The sequence below is a fragment of the Primulina huaijiensis genome, chromosome 15 (genome assembly GCF_012295235.1).
Source record: "Primulina huaijiensis isolate GDHJ02 chromosome 15, ASM1229523v2, whole genome shotgun sequence".
Classification (NCBI taxonomy): Eukaryota; Viridiplantae; Streptophyta; class Magnoliopsida; order Lamiales; family Gesneriaceae; genus Primulina; species Primulina huaijiensis.
Window position 1 is genome coordinate 2,510,883 of NC_133320.1, and position 22,716 is coordinate 2,533,598.

A 22,716-nucleotide genomic window follows, 5' to 3' on the forward strand; every position below is an offset into this window, starting at 1 on the left:
AAATAACGAGTCACACAATCTCAAACCTCCTTAAAGAGACTATTCCCGGTTTGTTTTCCTTTCATATTTTTCTTCTTTAATTTAAAAAAAAAAAAAAAAAAAAAAAAAAAAGAAGAAGAAGAAGTTCCCCACTGAGCACAGCGCAGCTACAGTGTAGGGCGGAAGAATTATCAAGAAATGTCTCCGAATTCAGAAAAATTCGCTCGATCCTGATTGGACCCTTTAATTCAACTAACTACCAATAGCTCATTTAGGTTATTCAAAATCATCCTCTGCATCAGATCGGTTATTTTTACAAAGCTGTTTGCATTTATTAATAGGCTTTTATTGTAGGCAGTGCTTTACCAACTGTATCGACATATTTCATCTCTCACTCACATATATTTACATTTAGGCTTTTAGCTTAAGTGTGTTTTTCTTAAAATATTAATTTTAAAAATAAATTGTTTATTTTGTCTATTATTTAAAATTTTAATGAATGTTTTAGTTTCGACTAGCATGGTTTTTTTTTTTTTTACCTGGAAGAGACGAGAAAGAAAACGAATTTTGTATTTACTTCGTTTGATGGAAATTGTATTAGTTCAATACATGTAAATGATTAAATTCATACAATCAGAGCCAAGAAAAGCGTGCCCACTTTGCAGTAAATTCGTACAGAGCCGAGGGATAGGAATAATCACAAAAGCATATTCATACATTTCAACCAATGGGAATAAGTCCCACAATTCAGTCTACTTCTGGGTCTCGCTTTTAGTTCCCTTCAAACCATAAACTTGCTCATAGATATTATCAGCCCTTTTTTTTAACCAAAACTAAAATTCAAGAAGAACCCTAAATTAAAACAAAATTTAAGTTTATTTATTTATATAGATTTAGAAAAGGAATATAGAGATAAGAGAGCTCATAATTAACATGGATTTGATTGGAATATAATTTAATTTAATCTCTTTTTTTCCCCTTGGATTTTGCATTTTCTGTTTCATTTTTCCCCTCAGTCGTCTCCTCGAAACCTTCTTCTTTTCCCTAACTGTACACAACGAACTAGAAACAAAGATCGTTTCTTTCTTTCTCCCCGAACTCCCCATTAGGCCGTTTCTGAATTTCATTTCTCGCAAAAGACCTGAACACCAAGAACTTAATCGATTCTGCTGATTCCAAGGCGATTTATGGTTGGATTCCTTAGTCTCTCGTTGACATTGGCTTGTTGCATGCACATCCCCATCTGCTGAACCTGCTGCTGAATCTGCTGTTGGATGTAATGCTGCTGCTGTTGATGGTGGAAAAGTTTCTTTTGATGCTGCTCCAATCCCATCATATAGTTCCGCACCTCTGTTTTTATCATCTCCTGCATCACGGCCATCAGTTCCGCGCTGAACGGTGTGAACACCATCTCCTGCTGCGGTATCTGAACCGCCAACGAAGTGGCCGCCTTAGCAACAGCTAAGGGCTTAGGCGACACTGCCAACGAAAGCAGAGGCGTCGGCGGCGGGGGTGGAGTTGGGTTCCTTTTTGCCTCAGTCAACTCAATCTTGAGACTCGTCGACTCAGATGAATCCGACCCTGGAAGGGAGAGGCTAAGACTAGTCGGAGGATCGCCGCCGGCGGATCCTACTTCTAGTTTCTTCGGCGAGACTCCACCGGGTCTCGCCACGGGTTTATACAAATTCGACCCAGACACCACCGGCAAACTCGAGTCGCTGACGTCAGAGCAAGACGGGCTGCCCGGACTGAAGTAAACGGGTAGACCCGACCCTTCGCTGGCGGATCTCTTCAACGGCGGCTTCTCCTGGTGAATCTCAAACTCCGCAAAATTGCTATCACCGCCACCCTCATCGCACTTGCGCTTGAGGGTCGAGTTCCAGTGATTCTTGATGGCGTTATCGGTCCGACCCGAAAGGAGACGGGCTATGGTGGCCCATTTGTTACCGAACTTGGCATGGGCCCGAATGATGATCCGATCCTCCTCCGGGCTGAAAGCCCGATGCTCCACCTGCGGAGAGAGCTGATTACACCACCTGAGGCGGCAGCTCTTCCCAGACCTCCCGACGATGGATTTGCTGATAAGGGACCAGTTTCTGGGGCCGTGCTTCTGCACCAAATGCTGTAGAAGGTCGTCTTCTTCGGGACTCCACGGTCCCTTGATCCGATCCGTATCCGTTTTGTGGATATTCGCTGCCATTTTCCCCTATAAATAAATTCCCCTATAAATGGAAGAGAAATCTGAATTTGGATTGGGACGACTAGGAGTTGAGATAATTTATATGAGAGAAGTGAATAACGGGTGACCGGAGTAGGCGGTGGATTTGGAGGGGGAGTTATGGGCTGTGCATGGGGAAACACAAGGATGAAGCGGTTGAAATATATCCAGTGGGATACAGCTGGATAACGAACACGCGTCACATCGAACTATTATGAAATTTTAATATAAAATAAGATTCAAGTTTTTTTGAAACAATAAAATTTAAGTTTAAAAAGTAATTAAAATAAAATACATCATTTTTTTTAACAAAAAATCATCAAAATATGAATATTTAGACAGATTTCATATATATTTTTTATTTTAAAAAATCTGTAAGAACACGTTTTACAACTGGTTGTTCTAATAATTAACATTTTGTGGTAAGTCCTACTTTGCTTTGCTTTTAGTGGCGTAACCTTCACACACACACACACACTCAACCTTACCTAAACTTGCTTTTTCTTTCCAAAAAATTAAATATAAAAGGAAATAAAGTAATAATAACTTCCTTTAATATAAAAACGTAAATTGAGTGTTGAATATAGAAACATAGTTCAAAAGTCAAATTACAGTTTAATGTAGAATCCAAAAATATTTATTCATTGATAACAAGGGATGTGTTGATTTATATCAAATATAGCGAGAAATAATGGATATTTCACCATTATTTTTTATCTTGTATATATATGATATAATTTTTTGCAAAAAGTATTTTGTTGGTATAATTTATTTTCATAAAATATATATAATATGATAGGATCATGAAATCAGTAATTATATTCTGTGTAATGAATTAGGGTTTGGTATGGTGCTTAGTTGGCATTATTGTTTATTGCTACTTATCCCTCTGTGTCCAATAATACCAAACCACTAAAAAAAAAAAAAAAAGAGTTCGGTTTCGATTGCATGTCCTTGTTTCGGTAGTAGTAGACTGCGCGTTTGAAATTTGAATAATAGCCTTTTTTGTTAATAACTAGGCGACACTTGTTTAAATTTTAAGAAAATTTCAAATGACTATTCTTCAATTAAATCTAAAAAATTTAACGACCGATTATATGAAAATTACCGTGTAACTTCACTTAAATTTCAAATGATTTTGAACATTGTTGACATATTTCCGGCTAACTAGATGGCCAAAATCAAATTTAAGTCTGACTTAAAAAATGTAAACCGATAAATACAATTGAATTCATCATTATCACTCAAAAATGCCACACAAAATCAGAAGATAAGATCTTTTTTTAGCTGTTGTTAGCGTAAATTATACACTAATTAACGAAATAATCTAAAACTAGACAGAAGATAATAAAATAGCCCATCAGCTTTGACCGATACACCACAGAGAGAAAGTTATAAAAGGGGCCAGCCTGGAGAGCATTTCCTTTTTTATTGTGAAAGCAACATTTTTATAATTTTCTTTAAACTGAAAAATTATATATATATATATATACACACACACACACTTTAAATATTGTTTCTAAAAACGATAATATAATAGAAAATAAACGGAAGTGATGACATGGCGGAAAACGACAAGATTTGTCACCGAACCGGAGGGCGAATCATTTCTGCAACCCTGTCAGGTCAGCCTGTAATATATATTTTTTAAATTGTCATTATATTATTTTCCCTCCATTTCTCGGTGTTCGCCAGTTTTAGCCGGTCGCCCTAACGCCCTCCAACTTTAAAGCTTACCTGTACGGATTCAGTAACCGCACGCCTCCCCATGCATTTCGGAGCGGATCATATTTTATTTTAGTAATAAAATAAAACAATTATTATTTTATTAGAGGGCTTTAATGTTGTTTAGATAAAAGCAACGTTAAAACACTGGGTTTAGGTTGTACGTGCCTAGTTCCTTATCTAGTTCACACAAATGCATGAACAAAAAAAGTCAAACTCCTAAAAAATCCCCGAAAGCAAACAAAAATGTTTATCCAGTCCCGTGTCGGGAAAAATCGTTTTAAACTCCCTGACCCATTTTAATATATGTTTAAGATCTCTAAATCGCATGAAGTTACATTTTTGTCCTTGATATTTTTTGAAAATCCTTAAACAGCCTTTGTATTTTATTTTTCCCCTTCCCTCTTGTATCTTTCCGAAATCTCCTCAGAAATCCCAACGTCTCCCAAACTTTATCTACTTCAAACCACTGTGAATCGAAGGAAAACATTGGCAAAGAAAGCGAACAACAGAGAGACAAAATGGGTAAAACACTTGAGTACAAGAATCCGAAGAAGAGTATAGAACCAATGGAGAGAAGGACGAGTAAATCACCACAAAAGAAGATAGTGAAGAAATTTGTGAAAGAGAGAAAGCAGAGAACGCGGAAATCAGGTCTGTATATTTCTTTTATTTTGTTTCGTAATTTTGGTTCTTGTTAGGACAGTGAGCGCTGGAATTGTTTTCCCATTGATTAGGCGCATTTATCCCCAATTTCTAGGGTTCTCTTTTTCATATTGTTCTGAACTTGGTTATTTAATTATATTGCATTATTTCTGAAGATTACAGATGCAGTTTATAAATCATGTTAAAAAGTGATGGCTTTATGAACCAATTATCCACAATGACCACGTTATTTTTATGGTAATAGTGATATGATTGATAGTTGATCGACTCTCTGTATTTGTGTATATATTTAGCCTAGATTCTTTGTAAAAAAAAAATTCACGTTTTGATATATAAATATAGATATACATCAGATATAGATTCCTTATCTTGTTCTCATTTTTTAATGTAGAGTTTGCTGTTGAGAAGAACCTTGTTGAATCTGGTGATGAACAGAAGGATGAAAATGAATTATGTTCAAAGCTACTTTCACGTTGTTCCCCCCATTTCTTTAAATTTGTGATGAGAAAACTGAAGCCTGTCTTAGGTGAGCAACAAATTGGGCGGATAAAAGATACGCCTTTTGCGAAGTGGATCGATATTCCTGTCCTTGCGATAAGTAGTTCAAGAATTGATTATGTTCTAAATAGATTTCAGTTTGATTCGTGCTCGTTAGTTGTTGGTGAAGATTTGTCAATATCTTTTACTTCAGCGGATTTCTCTCTTATTCTCGGGCTGCGTCATGTTGGACAACCTGTTGATTTGGACCTGAAAGTGCATTCCAAATTTTTGTCTCGTCATTTTGAAGGAAAAGTGACGAATGCCAGACGTGCATATATTTTTAAAAAACTAAGTTCGCTTGCTGCCAGTGATGATAGCAGTGAAGTCGATGATTTTGTTCGTTTTTTTATCTTGTTTGTTTTCAACTGCATAATATTCCCAACTTGTAATTATTCAACCCCTGGTNCTCATATACCCACGCCTAAAACAAATAAGAAAATCGGAAAATTATTAAGAACAAAATTGTGTTTCATAAAAATAGAACACAATACTAACCATTAAACCAACAGTGCTTCCGTCTAAATAGGTTTTACTTCCGACGTCACGTAAACTTCGGCACAAAAATCGGAAGGCAGCATCTCCCCAAGCATACTCAGAAAAAATTTGAAAGGTCATCGAGATAAGGGAAAATAAAACCAGGGGTTGAATAATTACAAGTTGGGAATATTATGCAGTTGAAAACAAACAAGATAAAAAAACGAACAAAATCATCGACTTCACTGCTATCATCACTGGCAGCAAGCGAACTTAGTTTTTTAAAAATATATGCACGTCNTATAATGGATGGATGAACTTACAGAAATTTGTTTTGTACTGGTGAACAGGTTCTACCAATTGCACCATTTTCTGAGGAGAGGGAGTTGTTGGACATAAAACAAGCAACTGAGCTGGAAAATGGTAGATCTCAAGTGAGAAAATTTGTAAAAATTTTAAAAAAACAAAAGGATGAACTGAAAAAGTTGAAAATGAAATGGGTTGAACTAGAGCGAGAAAGTATTTTACATGTAGCCACAAGATCATTGGTTTATAAGAAGAACGATGAGATTAGTGATTTGAAGTTGGAGGATGTTGAGCAGAGTGATAAAGCATTGGATGAGATTATTGAGCAACAGTGGGAGGAGGCTAGGCAGCTTGATAAAGAACGGGCTGCTGAGTCTGCAAAATATGTAGCTCATAATTTTGATGATGCCGTTGACGTAATGGTGAAGAATGTTGTTGCTGATTTGCATAAAGAAAACCATGAACCGAGGGCAGCTGATTCTATGAATTATTCAGGTAATAAAGAGCATAACGAAGTGAAAAGAATTGATTCTGGAAATCCTTCAGCTGATAATATTGCAATTGGACCTAAAGCAAATTTGATGGTGCATAATGTTGATGTTGATTTGGAGATAGAAAACAACAAAGTATTAGGCCCTGAATTTGCAACCGCTTCATTTGATGAAAACAATTATGTGTTTGGTCGAAATAGTGGGAGTGGAACAGATGACGATGATGAGAAAGATTCTGGCAGTGGCATTGGTACTTCAGAAGTGCCGAAGATCACCCTTTTTAATCTTCAATTGTAGATACCGTGAGAACTAGGGATGATCGTGTGAAAAAGAAAAAGCCCACGAGTTTTGTGACTCCACCCAGCTCTACACCAAAACGTAATAGACGTTCTAAAAAAAAGGTTTGCCGATCAATGTTGCACAATTTAATCCCCGAATAGTTACTTTTATCTCAATAATATGTCAATTTTCTTATTTATACCACTGCTAATCTTTTTTGCATCTTATATTAAAAATATATTGCAACATAGGAAAATTCTGTCCAAGATGTTGACGAGGGAAGTAGTCCTCTTAAGACTTGCATGTTGAAATTCAAAGGTAGGAGCGATTTTTGTGGGAGTGAAGAAATTTCTGTAGAACAGAGGAATTTGTTGACAAAATTCCTGAATAGTGAAGAATTGGAGTATGTATATCTTTGATAATTTTTTTTTTCATAATATTTTTATGTCAATGTTTGTAATGAATTTTGTATTCTATTCCTGTAGTGTTACAATTTGGATGGATGAGTATATTTGTTTGACTGGACCAGTGTTTTGTGACTTCTTGTTTGGTGTGCTCGTCAGTGGCATTATGATAAATGTGTACATGAGAATAATGCAAAAGAAAAGTATGGATTATGGATTTGAGACTTACTGTATGGACACGTTGGTACAGGTGCGATTGAAATTGAATTCTTGTTCAACTTATTGAATTATAGAGAATGAGTATATTTTTTTTTGAATTTGTAGAAGGAAGTGCTTGAAGCTTTGGTACGATACGGTAAAAGGAGACGTAAAAGCAAGACAGAGATAAGTGGCTTCGAACAGTTGAGTTTGATGCCTCCTCTAAGTTTCTTATTGTTTCCTCTTTTTTCCCTCATTTGCCCCCAGTTGCACTATCAATGAATTAGAAGTTTACACTTTTTGCGCTAGTCAGATGTATATTTTGGTTGACACATTATTTGAGAATTTGTGTATATGGTTCTAATGCAGTCTTCAATAGTTAACACAAATAGGATATTCGAATACAAAAAAATTGATGAATGGAACTAATATGTTATGAACGTAAAATGTATTGAATTATATTGCTGGTATAATAAGAAGAATTACAGCAAGACGATTCTCACCCCTACTCTCAAGAAGGAAATACTCCCTCTTGCCCTAGCTTGTCTAGCATTCACATAGCAGTATTTGACATACTCACTCCATCCCCTCCCCCTCCCTCTTGCCCTACCTTATCTAGCATTCACATAGCAGTATTACTTTTTATTGTGAATATCGCTTGGGTTGACCTATCTCACAGATAAAAATTTATGAGACCGTCTCACAAGATACATATTCTATTTTTAGTCTTTCTACTCTCTTTCTTACTAAAAAGACTTGTCCTCTTGAATATTTTAATTAAACACTTTTAGTCCCTAGACTTTTAAAAATGTAATAAAATTAGTTCTCACCATCAATTTTATTGTTAAATATAATGAAAAGGATTAAATTATGATATTTATTATATTTTAGGACAAAAAAATGAACCATTTTTTTTTTTGAAACTAATTATGGTAAAGATAATAAAATAGTAAATAATATTTCGGTTGACAGACTATATTTTGTCGTTTTTTTATAAATGTAAATTTATGCTTGATGTTTAACGTACTAATATAAAATTTTCAGGCTTATTAAAAATAACAAACGATTATATAATTTGATTATTTTTAAATCAAGTAATCGATATATTTTTAAAATAAATATCATTTATTTTTTTAAATAAAACTTGATAAAAAAACGAATTTGTGTATTTTTCATGTAAAATTCCAAAATAAAAATATATAGATAGTTCTTGTTTACAAGACAACTATTCTGTATTCTTTTTTATGTAAGAAAAATATCACAAAATAAGAATATTTATATTTTCATCTTTCCATAATATTTCTATTTACTAAATTTTATGTTGTTTTTGTGTCCCTAAAATTTAATAAATATTATAAATTAGTCATTACAATTATATTTTTCTATAAAATTAAAAACTTTGAAGGACTAAAAGTGTTATTTTGAAATGTTTTATCCTTGCGTCGGCTCCAATGATGCTGTAAAAATAAACCAACCACGCGTCTCTGATTGCCCGACCTTGTAATATAAATACCCAGATCAACTATAGAATGAGCTCTCTTTGTTTGCCTAGGTTTCTCGATTCTGGGAAGCGAGGCTGTTTCTCCCCTTTTATATCTCTCTCGCACGATTCACGATTGAAAATTTGGTAGGATTGAGAAGGAGTGCCTGTTTCCTCCGTTCATATTGTAAAACCGACGCGGTACCGTTTCTCGCCTACAAGTTGCGACATTCTAGATTGGTTCTGTTCTTTTTCTAGATCGGAGTAGTGTTTGATGTGCGTATGTTGATTTATTGGATATTTGCGCAATCAGATATTTAGGGTTTCGGATCAGGATTTTTAAGGTGTTTCGAAAAGAGAACATGCCGCGTGTTTTATTCTGATTTTTGGGATTTATTCCTTCGCTGTTTTTTCGTGTTTTGTTCCTGGTGCTCTGGTTTTTTTATTGGTTTGATCTCCAATTTTTCTGTTACGGTGGCTTATATATGTTATAATTGCATGAAATCGGCGTTTTCCGTAATTTATGTTTTAATTTGTTGTGCTGATGCTAAAACTTCTGTATATGTTTATGATTTATACCCGGATAAATGTTAACTGTATAAGTTATTTGATTATCTCAGCAGACACGAATGCCTCTATGATATGGTCTTGTTTTGGTTCTGTTCTTAAGATATTTTGGTGATTACTGACCACCACTGCATAGCTTTTGGGTTCGGTAATTAACTGTCTTGCTCTAATCACGCGCTTTTAGGATTTCAGCAAACCATGGAAGTTGAGAACATTTTCTCCTAATAGACTGAAATACACATGGAAGTTGAGAAAATCTCACCCATTATTCTTCGGCAACCGCACTTGTATAGATATTGAAACGTGAGATTGGATCGTCAGCACCGTATATACCTAATGGCAATTCTGTTTCAATAAATTATTCCAAACAGATTGATATCGAAATTCATTAACACCACAGAGTCAAGAAAAATCATACTTAAACACTTCTCCGGCAATGTCATAACCGAATCAAAAACCTAATATATAGTCGAGTCTGATGAAATTTGATTCGATTAAGGTTTTATTCTTTACATGCTACTTGGGTTTCCGACCTAACAGAATAGACCAAAAAATTTCGATCAGCTAAGAACAAGAAAAAGTTCGATTCTTGGGTCCAACATCAAGTAATATATANATATATATATATATATATATAGTATGATGGATTCATTTTGTTTATATGCCCTGTTTTTGTTTGCTTCTAATTGATCAGTTTCAATGAATAGTTAATTCAGCGGAGTTTGTGCTTTCTGATGATGAGATATTCATTTTTGCATTGGACAACTTTCTACAATAGCAGTTTCCAAAATTAAGTCGAAGGAATCCAAGAGAAAAAAAGGTTTAGGAGGGTGTTCGAAAAGCGGTTTCAGCCAGTATCTTGAAATGGAGATGGGAGGAAGGTCTTTATCTGCAGAGGATGATTTAAGATTTGAGAGGAAACTTGCGAAGAGACTCAAGGTGAAAAATGGGAGGTTGAGTGCCGCCAATGATGATATTGACGCATTAATCGAGGGAATACCTTCTGTTCTTGATTCTGTTGCGGCAAGGGTTGGTAGTTTTGAGGAGCATAACAATGTGGTGGATGAGGTGATCTTACCAAATAATACCAAAAAGGTGAAAGGAAGGAAAGGCCTCGATAACCAATTTTCAGCTGAAAAACTTAAAACTTGTAAGCGACTCAAAAAAGAACAAAAAATCGAACTAGCAAACGATTCAGATATTAGAACCTCTGATAAGGTTGAATCATCTTTCGCTGATGTGGTGCTTGAAAACTTTCCAAACGAGGCACCAACAAAATATTTGCATCCTCATCTTAGGTCTCATGGTGGAGATGGATCAGAAGAATACGATCAACTACGTCTCCAAGTACGAGGTACAAATTTACCTTGGCATGTTGATTCCTTTTAATTTTGTACTGATTGAGAGATGCTCGCCATTTTCCTTGTCGAGTGCACTCCACGTTCTCTCTCTTTGGCAAAATGCCTGGTATACCCTCTTTTGTTTTTTCGTAAATTTTAAAGTTAAAGAAATTATTTTGAATTCTTTTCATGTGTACAATGTTAGTAAATATAATTTTTTAGCTACTAAAGTTTGAGGTGGCTTTGTTTTAGATTGAGAATTAATCTATAAAGTGCATGATTGTCAATTTATACCAATAAATAAATAAGTGAAGGTGCAGTGCACTTGACAATAACTAAAGTGTATGATCTCTTCACCATGATTTTATATCTCCTGATTTACTTGTTTTTCTTCAGGGATATTAAATAAGCTTTCTGACGCTAAATCAATAACGGGTGAAGTCTTTAGATGTATTCAAGTAAGCCGCATATTACTATATTCATTTTGTATCATCTATTTATATGATATTTGGAGTGTTATTTCACTTTTTCAACTATCGTTTGTTCTTATGAATGCCTGCTTCATTATGGAATGGCAGAGCAAATTTGTTGGTATTCCATTCTCTGATAACTTGATCTATATGCAGTCAGCTGGCCACAATGTTTACTCTCAAATTGTGTGTGAAGAGGTTGTCAGATCATGTTCTAGGGAGATAAGTGGCTTCGAACAGTTGAGTTTGATGCCTCCTCTAAGTTTCTTATTGTTTCCTCTTTTTTCCCGCATTTGCCCCCAGTTGAACTATCAATGAATTAGAAGTTTACAACTTTTTGCGCCAGTCAGATGTATCTTTTGGTTGACACATTATTTGAGAATTTCTGTATATGGTTCTAACGCAGTCGTCAATAGTTAACACAAATAGGATATTCGAATAGAAAAAATTGATGAATGGAACTAATATGTTATGAACGTAAAATGTATTGAATTATATTGCTGGTATAATAAGAAGAATTACAGGAAGACGATTCTCACCCCTACTCTCAAGAAGGAAATACTCTCTCTTGCCCTAGCTTATCTAGCATTTACATAGCAATATTTGACATACTCACTCCATCCCCCCCTCCCTCTCTATTCATCTCCTTTTCCCACCCCAGCTTGCATAACAAACTACCGGCTCCCTCCCACTTGCTTTTTCTATCTCCTCTGGTATGCTTTATAAATTGTTGGGTTTCCTTTATAGGCCTCTTTCTTGGCCCAATATTTTCAACATTTGGGTCTGCTAATATTCCTCCAGGGTCAAACCATGCAGATTTTTGAGGAAATGTTGGATTTATTTCTTTATCGTCTTCGTATGTGGTTTAATCATTCCTGTATAAAGGCTTGCAGGAATCAATTGTGCACCAAGTATAAAGTGAACAGATTTTCGAACATGCAGGTGATAAGCCATGCAAGAATAAGAAACTAATTGTATTTTTGGAAGTTAATGCCATTTATTTTGCTGTTTTTTGCTTTAACTCATTTTTTTCTTTACTGCTTCTGGTACATCCCACTATTACCATCTGAGCTTTTACCCAAGTGTTCGATGATCTGCACTTGTAATCTTTTTGACTTTTACTTGCCGTTGAATGATATTTAAAGTCAAATATTATTTAGTTTTTTTTTATGATTCCTATCAATTAACTTCTATTTTATCATTTTTGCTGACACGGAACATCGCTTCGTGTTTCTTTTCAAGGCATGCAGCTGTTTTTGCTGCTTCTGTTGCTGGCATGGCTTGTTTGGTTGGGATTGACTTTGGGGCCAAGCTTCTGTCATGCCTGGCAAAACGTTTTGAGGTGCTTATTTTTAGAGCATGTTTTACACCTTTGTATTTATGTCATTATATTCTAAGTAAGTAATCAGTTCTGCAATTAATGAAAAGGCATTGATTATGTAGTTCAAAATTATGTGTAATTAGTTGTGGAATGTGACCAGCTTCTATGTTCATTCAACTAAGGCTATTTTTTGTTCTATTTTCAGGAAGAGTATTTGAAGAAGGACAAAATCTCCTTACAGAATCTGGCTCTTCTACTATCAAATTTATATGTTTTTGGAGTCTGCTCAAGGTAATTTATGAGGTCGGAGAAGTTAAGCTGTCTCTTGAAAATATTTTCTTGAGCATCTAACTTTTGGAAATTTGTGATTCTTGTTGTACTCTAATTTGTAGTAACGTCATTGACTTTACCAAAAAAGTTGTGTTTGCTATTGAACTCTGCCATTGTACTTTTTCAAATGAATAATCAATAATCCCTCCATCAGTGACTTACATATTTGACACTTAAACTTTATTCTTGTCTAAACAATGATTATTTTTGTATGTGCATATTTTTACCCATTGATAAGCTCTCTCTTTGACAATTTCCAGTGAGTTGATGTATGATTTCTTGATCATTCTAAGCAAGCGGTTAACAGAGCTTGATGTTTCTACAATCAAAACAGTTTTACAATGTAAGTTCATTTTTTCCCAATGTTTTTTGACAGCGATCAAACCTTTTATGGCTTTGGATGTTAATCGTAGTTATTTACGGTGCAAGACACACTAAAGCGGCAGGAGCCTGAGGCGCAAGGCGCAGGCTTTACCAAAGTAGAAGTAAAGCGCATTTAAAATTCAACATATGTATAAAGTGATTTATACTAAGATATTACATAAATTAAATACAAATTATAAAATATAAATATATTGCTGAAATACAAAGTGTAAATTATATTGAAATAAGGAACATCATCATCTAGTGAACTTTGACAAAAACAAAATTGAGTAGTGGCTGTATTGCTATTCTCACGAATCATGATAACTTAGTGCTAACCTTTGAGAAATAATTGCTGAACTTTGACAGAAACAGAACTGAGGAATAATTATGCTAACCTTCAGTGACAGAAACAAAACTGAGTATTATTATTTCCTTGATGGAAGGTTAGCTGCTGCGCAGTTGCACTCTTCAATTTAGCGACTCGTGTAGACGCAGAGAGAATTTGAGCACGAGGGAGATGAAACATATGCATATAGGGTTTTTTAAACATTAAATAGGCAGAATTTTGCTATTGGGCTTTAAAATTTGTTTGGTTGAATTATTTTATATGTATGCACAAAATCTCAATACACAGCAACCAGGCACATGCTTCTGCGCCTCCCATCTGCCTAGGCACGCCTAAAGGGCACGCTTGTTTAAAGTGTTGCGCCTGGGTTATTGGCGCAGCCAGGCGAGTGTCTTTAATAACTATGATGTTAATTAACCTTTGTTTTTGTGCCTGTTTGCCAATATCACCTCATCTTAAACAAGAACCCTTTTTTCAGTGATAGATATGAAAGATCAGTTTCAGAAATGCGATGCTTGTATTTGTTTATGCTTGAAACCGTAAACTTTTCCACTGCTCAACTATTCAAGTAGTTCTGGTTGTCAATTATTTACAATTATCAAGGAAACGTCTATGTGCAGGGAACACTGAAGTTAAAGTAATTGCACCAAAAGTTCATAGATTCTTTATGTGATAGCTTGATATTTCCATAATGTACTAGATACACAAACACAACATCTTGGAGCTTCTTTGTTGGAAATATTCTTTGTTCTAACTTTCTTTTCCTATTTGCAGAATGTCTTTACCAACACGTTTGTATATACTTATTGTCATGTCTTTTGACAGCCAGCTATTTATTGTATTCTTTATTCTTTAAATGAACTTGGTTGTCGTTTATTAAGCTAGCTTCTCATAAAATTTCTTGCTTCTGATAGGTTGTGGCATGAAATTACGAGGAGATGATCCTAGTGAGATGAAAAACTTAATCTCAAGTGTTCAGAGTAGGGCAAATTATTTGAAGGCGTCTTCTGAAGAGGGGCAATCAAATTGGAGCTGTAACAGAGTACATATTTTTTTCAGTATTTTCTGAATCATATCTGCTTCAAACATCAATTGATGTTCATCATTTTCTGCAGATGAGGTTTATGCTTGAAACTATTTACGATATCAAGAACAATAGAAAAAGATCTGAGGAAATTACTCCAAAGTATACCCAAGTAAAGAAGTGGCTACAAAAGGTGTCCACTGGCTTATGTTTTCCCTCCTGTTTAATACTATCTGTTGCATCATGAATTACTTCCATAAGACATTTTACATGAGTGGATGGGCATTAATGCATTTGAAAACCCTGCCATTCCTATTTTGATTCTTATAGCTTATTAATTTCATGTTATCATTCTTTTGTCTCGTGTCTACTGTTATGGACCCAGCTGCAAGCTACACCCTTTTTTGTCTGCTTTCCAGTATATTAGTATCTTTCCAATTTCCCCCATATTTTCACAGTTATTTGTCTCAGGCAACGTGTTGAATTCTGGTAATTTTTTCTGTCTTATGTTTTGGTTGATCTAAGATGGCCTGGAACAATGATCAAGCACTTTGTTGGAAAAAGCTGCAAGACTTAATTATGCAGTATGACAAAGTTTACTAAATGTTGAAATTTGTGAAAGAAAGCATTAGCTTGATTACTCAGCGAAACACACAAGTTGTAACATAATAATAATGGCCTGAAAAATAGTTTAAAATATTTCTGAAGTTTTTTCTATTTATTTCTTCCATATTAAATAGATATAGATAATGAAAAAATGTGATTTGCCATTTTTTGTGATGAATGCCAATGGTCTTTTGGTAACGTTCTATTGTTTTTGCAGTTAAAAGTAGATAATATATTAATTCGAGGGTTAAAATGGAGTCAGTTTCTTGATCCCTACAAGAAAGGCCAATGGTGGTTGTCTGAGGTTATTGCTTCAGGTATAGATAACCTTGAAGACGTTGCCGGAGCAATCGATAAGGAGATTCCTGAAACCAAAAAGATGCTACAGCTTGCTGCAGCGCAAAAGATGAATACAGATGCAAGAAGAGCAATTTTTTGCATAATTATGAGTGCCGAGGATTACATTGATGCATTTGAGAAACTTCTGAGACTAGAGTTACTGGGGAAGCAGGTTCCATATATGTATTCGGTTTTCTTAATTGTTTATCTGATATTTCAAAATTTGTCTCATCTTTTATACATTTATGTTTAGGATCGAGAGATCATGCGGGTACTTGTGGAGTGTTGTCTGCAGGAAAAAATATTTAACAAGTACTACTGTCTTCTTGCATCTAAATTGTGCAGCTTCGACAAAAACCACAGGTTCACTTTGCAGGTAGGACTTCTTGATTTCTGTATCTGGATGTCTTTATCTAGTTTAACCACTTACTCAATAATTGAGAGATTGAAGTACCAAGTATTTCAGACCTTTGCGGTAGTTATTTAGAATCTGGAATTGAAATGAACTCATAGTTTAGCAGTAATGGAGATAAAAAAGTTATAGTGAACTTTTATGAGATTGGAGTTGGTAATACCTGCTTTATCGGTCCCTGTCAAGCATTGTTTTAAAAAGCGGTGGACGGTAGGCGGACGCCTGCCCACCGCCTAGGCAGTTTTTTTAACCCTTAACAACATCTTGGAACATTCATGAGTTTTACACTTGCTATAATATTGTATAGATATTAATAAATTTTTATATATCATATGTTTACTACGGCCTTCATACCATGAGACTTAAACATCTTCAACATTTTTCCAACATAATATATGGATATTAAGACTAAACATCTAATTCTTCTTGTTCGTCTCCATATTTTTCCATCACTTTCTGTGTATCGAATTCAAACTCAAAATCCATGACATCTCCTCCTTTCCATCCGATACAAATTCTTATTCGGGAAGTTCCCTTATATCTTCAACATTTGAATTCCATTTTCCACCTTCAACAATTCATCCTTGTGCCATAGCTACTTCACTAGCAAGTAACACATCCATTTTTTTTTCTTCTTCTTGATGATCTTGGTATTGGATTGAACATAGACTAAATTGTTCAAAGTTTCGATATCTAGTCTATTTTTTTCTTTGTATGGATCTACATTAAAGAAAAATATTAATATTGAATACATATTTAAAAATTTAATAATTAGTACACAATAAGTAATTAAGTACTTACCCTCTCCAAAGTACTTCAATTTCTGTCGCAACCAGAAGAACTTGTAGTTAAAGAAAGGATTTTATTAGTCATTTTTTGCAATTTAGGTACACCATTTCCATAAAGATGCCACTATCCAATTAAATAAACTAATCAAACAATTACAATTAGTAAACCAAAAAACTAGCAATAAAAATTACAAAATAGAGTAAGCAATTATTACTTAATACTTATTTCTTACCCGAATCATATTTCTCATCATCATTTGCGCATCTCGCCTTAACAAATGCTCTTCCAAATCCACCCTCTTTATTGAACAATTTCCTATGCTCCGGTCATTGAACGAGAAATAAGGGTTCAAGAGGTAGGCGTCCAAATGTAGTGGACTATCAAACCGATTACTACTTTTCTCGTCAATAATATCAACAATGGGATGATAGTGAAGCTCTTGATTATTGAATCCCACTTTAATCTCTTTTCTCGCTCTAAGTAATTCACCATACAAAAAACCCATAGATGGTTTCTTATCCCCATCAACAAGACGAAACACCTTAACTAAAGGAGCAAACAGCTTCAAGCAAAAACTTACCCCATAGGCACTCAAAGCGGTATTATATGCCGCTTTCCCTTTACAATATTTGAATGTTTGCATACATTCCATTCTTCACTAGCAACCATAGCTCTCAGTTCACTTTTCTTCTCCATCAAGCTTTGCAAAGTTAGAAAAATGGTTGCAAATCTTGTCACTCCCAGCCTCACAATGTCTATTTTGGGTAAACTTCCTCATCATTGACAATTTTTTTTTTTGTGATGTGCATAAATAAAGATGGTGAAGCTTTTTCCTCAATCACCCTTTTGGACTTAGGTTAGTTCCCAATTCGTTGAAGCATAAGATTCACGGTGTGAGTTGCACATGAAGTCCAAAATATATGTGGCCTCTTCTCCTTGAACAAGTCTTTCGCCGCCATATTATTTGAACATTGTTTGTTACCACTTGAACTATATATTGTGGCCCAACTTCTTCAATGCACTTGTCCACATATTCAAAGATATAATTCCCGGTGTGAGCTTCATCCGATGCTTCCTTTGAAGAAAGAAAAATTGTGCCTTCCTTATAGTTGAGACACAAATTCATGATACTTTTTCTTTTCGGTCGGTCCAAGCATCGGTCAAAAAATGAGCAACCATTCAAAGCCCATTCTTTTTCTTGCATCTTTAAGATTTTTGTTATCTCCACCCCTTCCTTCAATAAGGGCTCCCTTAATAGATAGTTGGAGGCAATGTTCTAAATGACGGTCGAGACGGCCGCCTAGGCAGTAGCCGACCCTCGACCGCCCCGCCTTTGTTTAAAGCGGTCTCTATAGGCGAACGAGGCTATCCGGCGGGCGAGCAGGCCGTGGAGGCGGCCAATGATTTGAAAATCTTAGTCAACTGTCAAAATCAAATAATTTTAAAAATTAGCTAAAATCAATCAATTTTAAAACCCTAGATATAATTAAAATACCTCTATCTTTTGTATTTACTTTTGGTGCCAAGTGTCCACCATCAGCCACCATCTGCCTAACCGCCACCATCCGTCGCGACCATTAGCCACCACCTTAATTATATTGCGAGTTTGCATTTATATATTTATTTACACGTTGACTAGATTGTATTATATTGTATGAAACTTTTCTGTACATAAACATTATTTAATTACATAAATTACATAAAAAATGATAATTATTTGTAATTGCATTGCATGATATATATAATTACCTATAAAAAATTGCTAAAAAAATTCAACCGCTAGGCGGCGGCTTAGGCGATAGGTGGTCATTGACCGCCCCGCCACCGCCTTTCGCCATTTACAACATTGGTTGGAGGACGATAACCGGGGCCAAATTGACCAACCGTTTCCATAAACCTCTTGAAGCTATCATTGTCAATGACATGAAAAGGAATACCGGACTCATACACCCATCAGACTACATTTTCGTGCACACACTGTGTCCTTTGCTTCCAAAATGTATCAATAATATTTTTTTGTTGTTTCGGCTTCTTACTTCCACCCGATGAAGAATCAAAATCACTGACGGAAGCAAGTTGGTCTATAAGGGCCAAGAGTATCCGGGTTTCTTCTTGTCTCTAGAATTTATTTGTCTTCATTGTATTCTTCAAGAAATCTTCTTATCTCACCTTCACTTCATTCATATTATTTTGTTTCTTTTTTTTTCTTGCTTCTTCAAAGAATTGATTCTTACGCTTCAGTTTATGCTCGTCCGAAGATTTCTACACGGGGGCAACCTGTCCCTTGATTTTGGCTAGATGTTTGATCCGATAAATTCCACCACTAGTAATTTTTTCACACAACTTACATTTTAACTTATCCAAAATTTTAAGATCCACCAACTCCGCAAATTCCCATCCTCCAACATCATTCGAATTATGCTTCAAAATTAGATGCTTCAGAAGACACAATACCTGCCATTTTCATAACATAAATATGAAATTCAAGCCAACAAAATTTATCCTAACACAAATTTGAAATTCAACTATTCAAACAAAACAAATTAGGCTATTTCTAGAAGTGAAATAATGAATATCCAGTAATATTCAAATTTCAAACACATGAGCTAACAATGAATATCACACCCGATCGTTGCTATCAGCTTAAACATGCCAGACCAGTGTCTGTTTGATGATGCCATTATTGGGTTTTCGATCGATGCTATCAGCTTAAAGGTGTAAATAAAGTCGAAGAAAATTTGAAAAGCAGCCAACCAGAAGAAATAGATCATAAATCTCCTAGTTCTTGCTGGTCTTTCACTGATTGAATCTTCTCTTTACATATAGCCTTTTCACATCACCTACTCCTGTTTTCAGTTCGTCAGCAATAACCCACCATTTGGATTCAATAATCTACCTAAAATCTGTATAAATTACAGAAAAGAAATAAACACCGAGTTCTGATCCACAAAAGTTAACAGGCTCGGAAGCCATGGAAAGCAGAATAATACACAACAATAACTAAGATGTAAGAAAATAAGGCACCAAACATAATACTAGAGTAAACAATATATCAAGTTCGAGCATGAATGGCAAAGCCAGCAAAATAACTGATGCACAAACCATACAGCTATAAAATTTCCCTCCGAGAGCTGTTAATTTCACTAGAAAATAACAATATAAAAAACTGCTGACAGAACAAAAAACTTGAAATTTTGAAAAGAATCGAGTGCTGAATACTTTTAAAAGGGTTGATTTGCCGCAGCCATTTGGGCCAAGAGCATCCAGAACTTGCAGAAGGGATAGTGAATGAGCAATCTTTGAGACTGAGCAGACGGCGAGGGCGAGAGGGATGAAAATTTCTCAGTAATTCTCGCTGGGTTCTTTTCTGAGTTTCTCTCGGTCGATAGTTGGGGAAGAAAATGGAGAAGACAGCCGATAAGTTGGCCAATAAATCTTTTATTTTTTTAAAAAAATTAAAAAATCTTGACGGAGGCCCGCCTATTCGAATTTATGGTCTTCGCCTAGGCAGCCGATTATTCTGGCTACAGCTCTCCAAAAATAAATTGCCCAATCGCCTAGGCGGCGTTTTTTAGAACACTGTTGTCAAGAATTTTTCATTTAAGATCTACGACTCTGCATTATTTTTTGAACTTTCATACTGTGCAAGTAGCTAGCTGTGAATGATGGAAGTATGATTTCTGCAATTTTTTTAAATTCGATGTGAATGTGAACACGAACTAAGCATCTTTGTTGATATAGCCACTCCTTTATGTATTTTTACTCGGCATTGATTTCCATTTATGGCATTTGCTGTTGAATATTCTTTAATGGAAACAAATCTGAGATTACTGAAAGTCGTGGCCTATATGCATCTTGCCGTGGCTTTACTATTTCCGTGTGATAATGGGAAAACTGGTCATTCCACTTCTTTTTTTAGCATTTCTTTAACTTATCTTAGCCCTTTGTGTAAATTTCACAGTACTGTTTGTGGGATCATTTCAAGGAACTGGATTCAATGCCATTGATCAGATCCATGCACCTAGCTAAATTTGTTGTCGAAATGGTTGTATGTTTTAGTCTTTCATTAGCAGTTTTGAAGGCAGTTGAGTTAAACGACGCCATCCATCCGACTCCCAAAAGGATTATGCATTTCCGGGTTTTATTTGAGGCCATACTCGAGTTTCCAGATAAACTCGTCTGGAATGTTTTTACGCGTATTGCTACCATTCCTGAGTATGAATCTCTGAGGAACGGGATCGAGTTCTTCATCACCAAGTATGTTCTGAGTAGCCAAAGTTCCTTGACAAAAAAGTTCAAGATTGCGAGAAAAGCTCTCCACAATATTGAGGGTGTTGTAATGTGACATTTGGCCAGGCCAAACTGTCCTTTCAGGTACCAATTTTGTAGGCAGAAAATCGAGAATTGATTTGATAATATTATTTCAGGGTAACTTTCCAAATTTTTTGAGAGCTATGTTCTTTTTTCATATGTATTAGTCAACATTTAGCTGAAATAACTGAGAATGAGCAAGTAAAATTGTTCATTCTTTTCGTATACTTCCGATTGATACATTTTTTGTCCAAAAAAACTTTTGAACAGCGACCTCATAATGGAGAATGGCCTCCTACTTTCTGAGATAAATTTAATCATTTCACATAATAATTATAGCAAATTCCTGCAACCCCTAATGATGAAATTACATTATGGTTGTGATCTGCATTTCAAGCCTAATTTGGAGAACATTCCTGCAACCCCTAATGATGGAAAACATATAGATAATACAATTCCGATTTCGGCTAAAAATGTGCCTCTGTATGTAAAAATTAATTTGTTTTGCATACAATATTTTTAAGTAATTTTTGTGTACAAAACAAAATATTGTATGCAAAACAAATTAATTTATACAAATCACCAATTTTATTTATTTTTAATCACCTTTTGATAAGATTGGAACATACAGAGGCACATTTTTAGCCGAATAAAATATTGAGTTAACTTGTAGGTGCGTAACAGCCTTAATTGGTGCTACTATTTAATTTGTTAAATCTAATAAGACCAAATCAACCAACAAAAATATGGTTATTATTTTTAATAATCCACTGGTAAATTTTAATTATTCAAAAAAAAAAAAGGTAGAGCTGTCACGATCTGGAACTTCGGGTTCAAAAGCGTGTGATTCCTTTTATTAATAGATTATTATATCATGAAAGTCTTCTTATGGTAAGTTTTGTGGTAATTTAAATGACTAATGTCATGATTATTTTTTAGTTAAAAGTTGTATAACTAAATTTCTTTAAATAATATAATAATTTATATGTAATTAATACACTATCTTAATTATAGATTTTTATTGTTTTTTGGGAAAAAAATCAGTGTTCTAAAATAACGATAAAAAACATCGATTAAGCACAATTAAACGTGAGGAAAAAGTTTCGATTTGAACAAAAAAATTGTTAAAAAATGTCAACTCTTTGATTGAATGTAAAAAAAATGCTAAAAGCGTAATTCTTTTAATAATATTTTTATTAAATAAAAAAATATTTATAAACAAAAAAAGTTAAATGCATTGAAATTAATTTTGTGCAGAACCCTTCCTTTCTTTAAGACCAATAAATGAAACTTGATCAAACAACGAGCGGCACAAATGTTTTCCACATAATTTGTGATTTTGAGAGGAATGGTTCGATGACTTGAATATTTATGCATTTATTATTAAAAAGTTTACGTTTACGTATCATTTAATTTATTAATTATTTGATATAATTAAAATAAAAATTATAAAAAAATATAAAAACGTAAGCACTTAAATTTATACAGCTTGAAGCCGGATCATAATGCTTCACGCCATTTAGGAACTTGACAAAAATATTTATTTTTCTCAATAATTTAAATTACCATGATATTTAAATACTCGGGCATGCCATGAAAGGTTACGTCATACTTACGTGTTAGGTACTGTCTAATGTGTAGTTGTTTGTTAGTTATAATAATAATAATAAATAAATAAATAAATAAATAAGAATAGCCTTTCCCTTCAATGAGATGCGAGTCAATGTTCAAACGC

At 34.6% G+C, this 22,716-nt stretch overlaps 2 protein-coding genes and 1 long non-coding RNA gene across 4 annotated transcripts; 1 reads left to right on the top strand and 2 right to left on the bottom strand.

The window, feature by feature from the left end:
• Positions 1 to 836: 836 nt before the first annotated feature.
• On the bottom strand, positions 837 to 2,268 carry LOC140960208 (transcription factor MYB44-like). Its single transcript, XM_073418378.1, has one exon. The coding sequence runs from the start codon at positions 2,177 to 2,179 to the stop codon at positions 1,136 to 1,138; it is 1,044 nt and encodes a 347-aa protein (XP_073274479.1). The 5' UTR covers positions 2,180 to 2,268; the 3' UTR covers positions 837 to 1,135.
• A 6,488-nt stretch (positions 2,269 to 8,756) lies between these two features.
• LOC140960038 (uncharacterized) lies at positions 8,757 to 21,208 on the top strand. 2 transcript variants are annotated; one of them, XM_073418155.1, is made up of 12 exons: positions 8,757 to 8,961; positions 10,109 to 10,681; positions 11,064 to 11,125; positions 11,294 to 11,376; positions 12,380 to 12,479; positions 12,664 to 12,749; positions 13,049 to 13,131; positions 14,415 to 14,542; positions 14,616 to 14,717; positions 15,348 to 15,641; positions 15,723 to 15,845; positions 20,632 to 21,208. In XM_073418155.1, the coding sequence occupies exons 2-12, from the start codon at positions 10,192 to 10,194 to the stop codon at positions 21,013 to 21,015; spliced, it is 1,935 nt and encodes a 644-aa protein (XP_073274256.1). In that variant the 5' UTR covers positions 8,757 to 8,961; positions 10,109 to 10,191; the 3' UTR covers positions 21,016 to 21,208. The 2 variants fall into 2 exon arrangements, with proteins under 2 accessions (XP_073274256.1, XP_073274255.1); XM_073418154.1 differs by lacking the exon at positions 8,757 to 8,961 and having other exon boundaries at positions 10,071 to 10,681.
• LOC140960039 (uncharacterized) lies at positions 17,144 to 20,625 on the bottom strand. Its single transcript, XR_012172090.1, has 2 exons — positions 19,425 to 20,625; positions 17,144 to 19,124 (listed from the first exon to the last, which is right to left on the bottom strand). It is a non-coding gene; the product is annotated as an uncharacterized lncRNA (long non-coding RNA).
• Positions 21,209 to 22,716: the final 1,508 nt, after the last annotated feature.

Excerpts from the sequence above, each read along its gene's own strand:
- LOC140960038 (XM_073418155.1), top strand. The coding sequence starts at position 10,192 with ATGGAGATGGGAGGAAGGTCTTTATCTGCAGAGGATGATTTAAGATTT. Across the intron at positions 14,543-14,615 it reads CAAATTGGAGCTGTAACAGA|ATGAGGTTTATGCTTGAAAC; the intron begins GTACATATTTTT and ends CATTTTCTGCAG. Across the intron at positions 15,846-20,631 it reads ACCACAGGTTCACTTTGCAG|TACTGTTTGTGGGATCATTT; the intron begins GTAGGACTTCTT and ends TAAATTTCACAG.
- LOC140960208 (XM_073418378.1), bottom strand. The coding sequence starts at position 2,179 with ATGGCAGCGAATATCCACAAAACGGATACGGATCGGATCAAGGGACCG.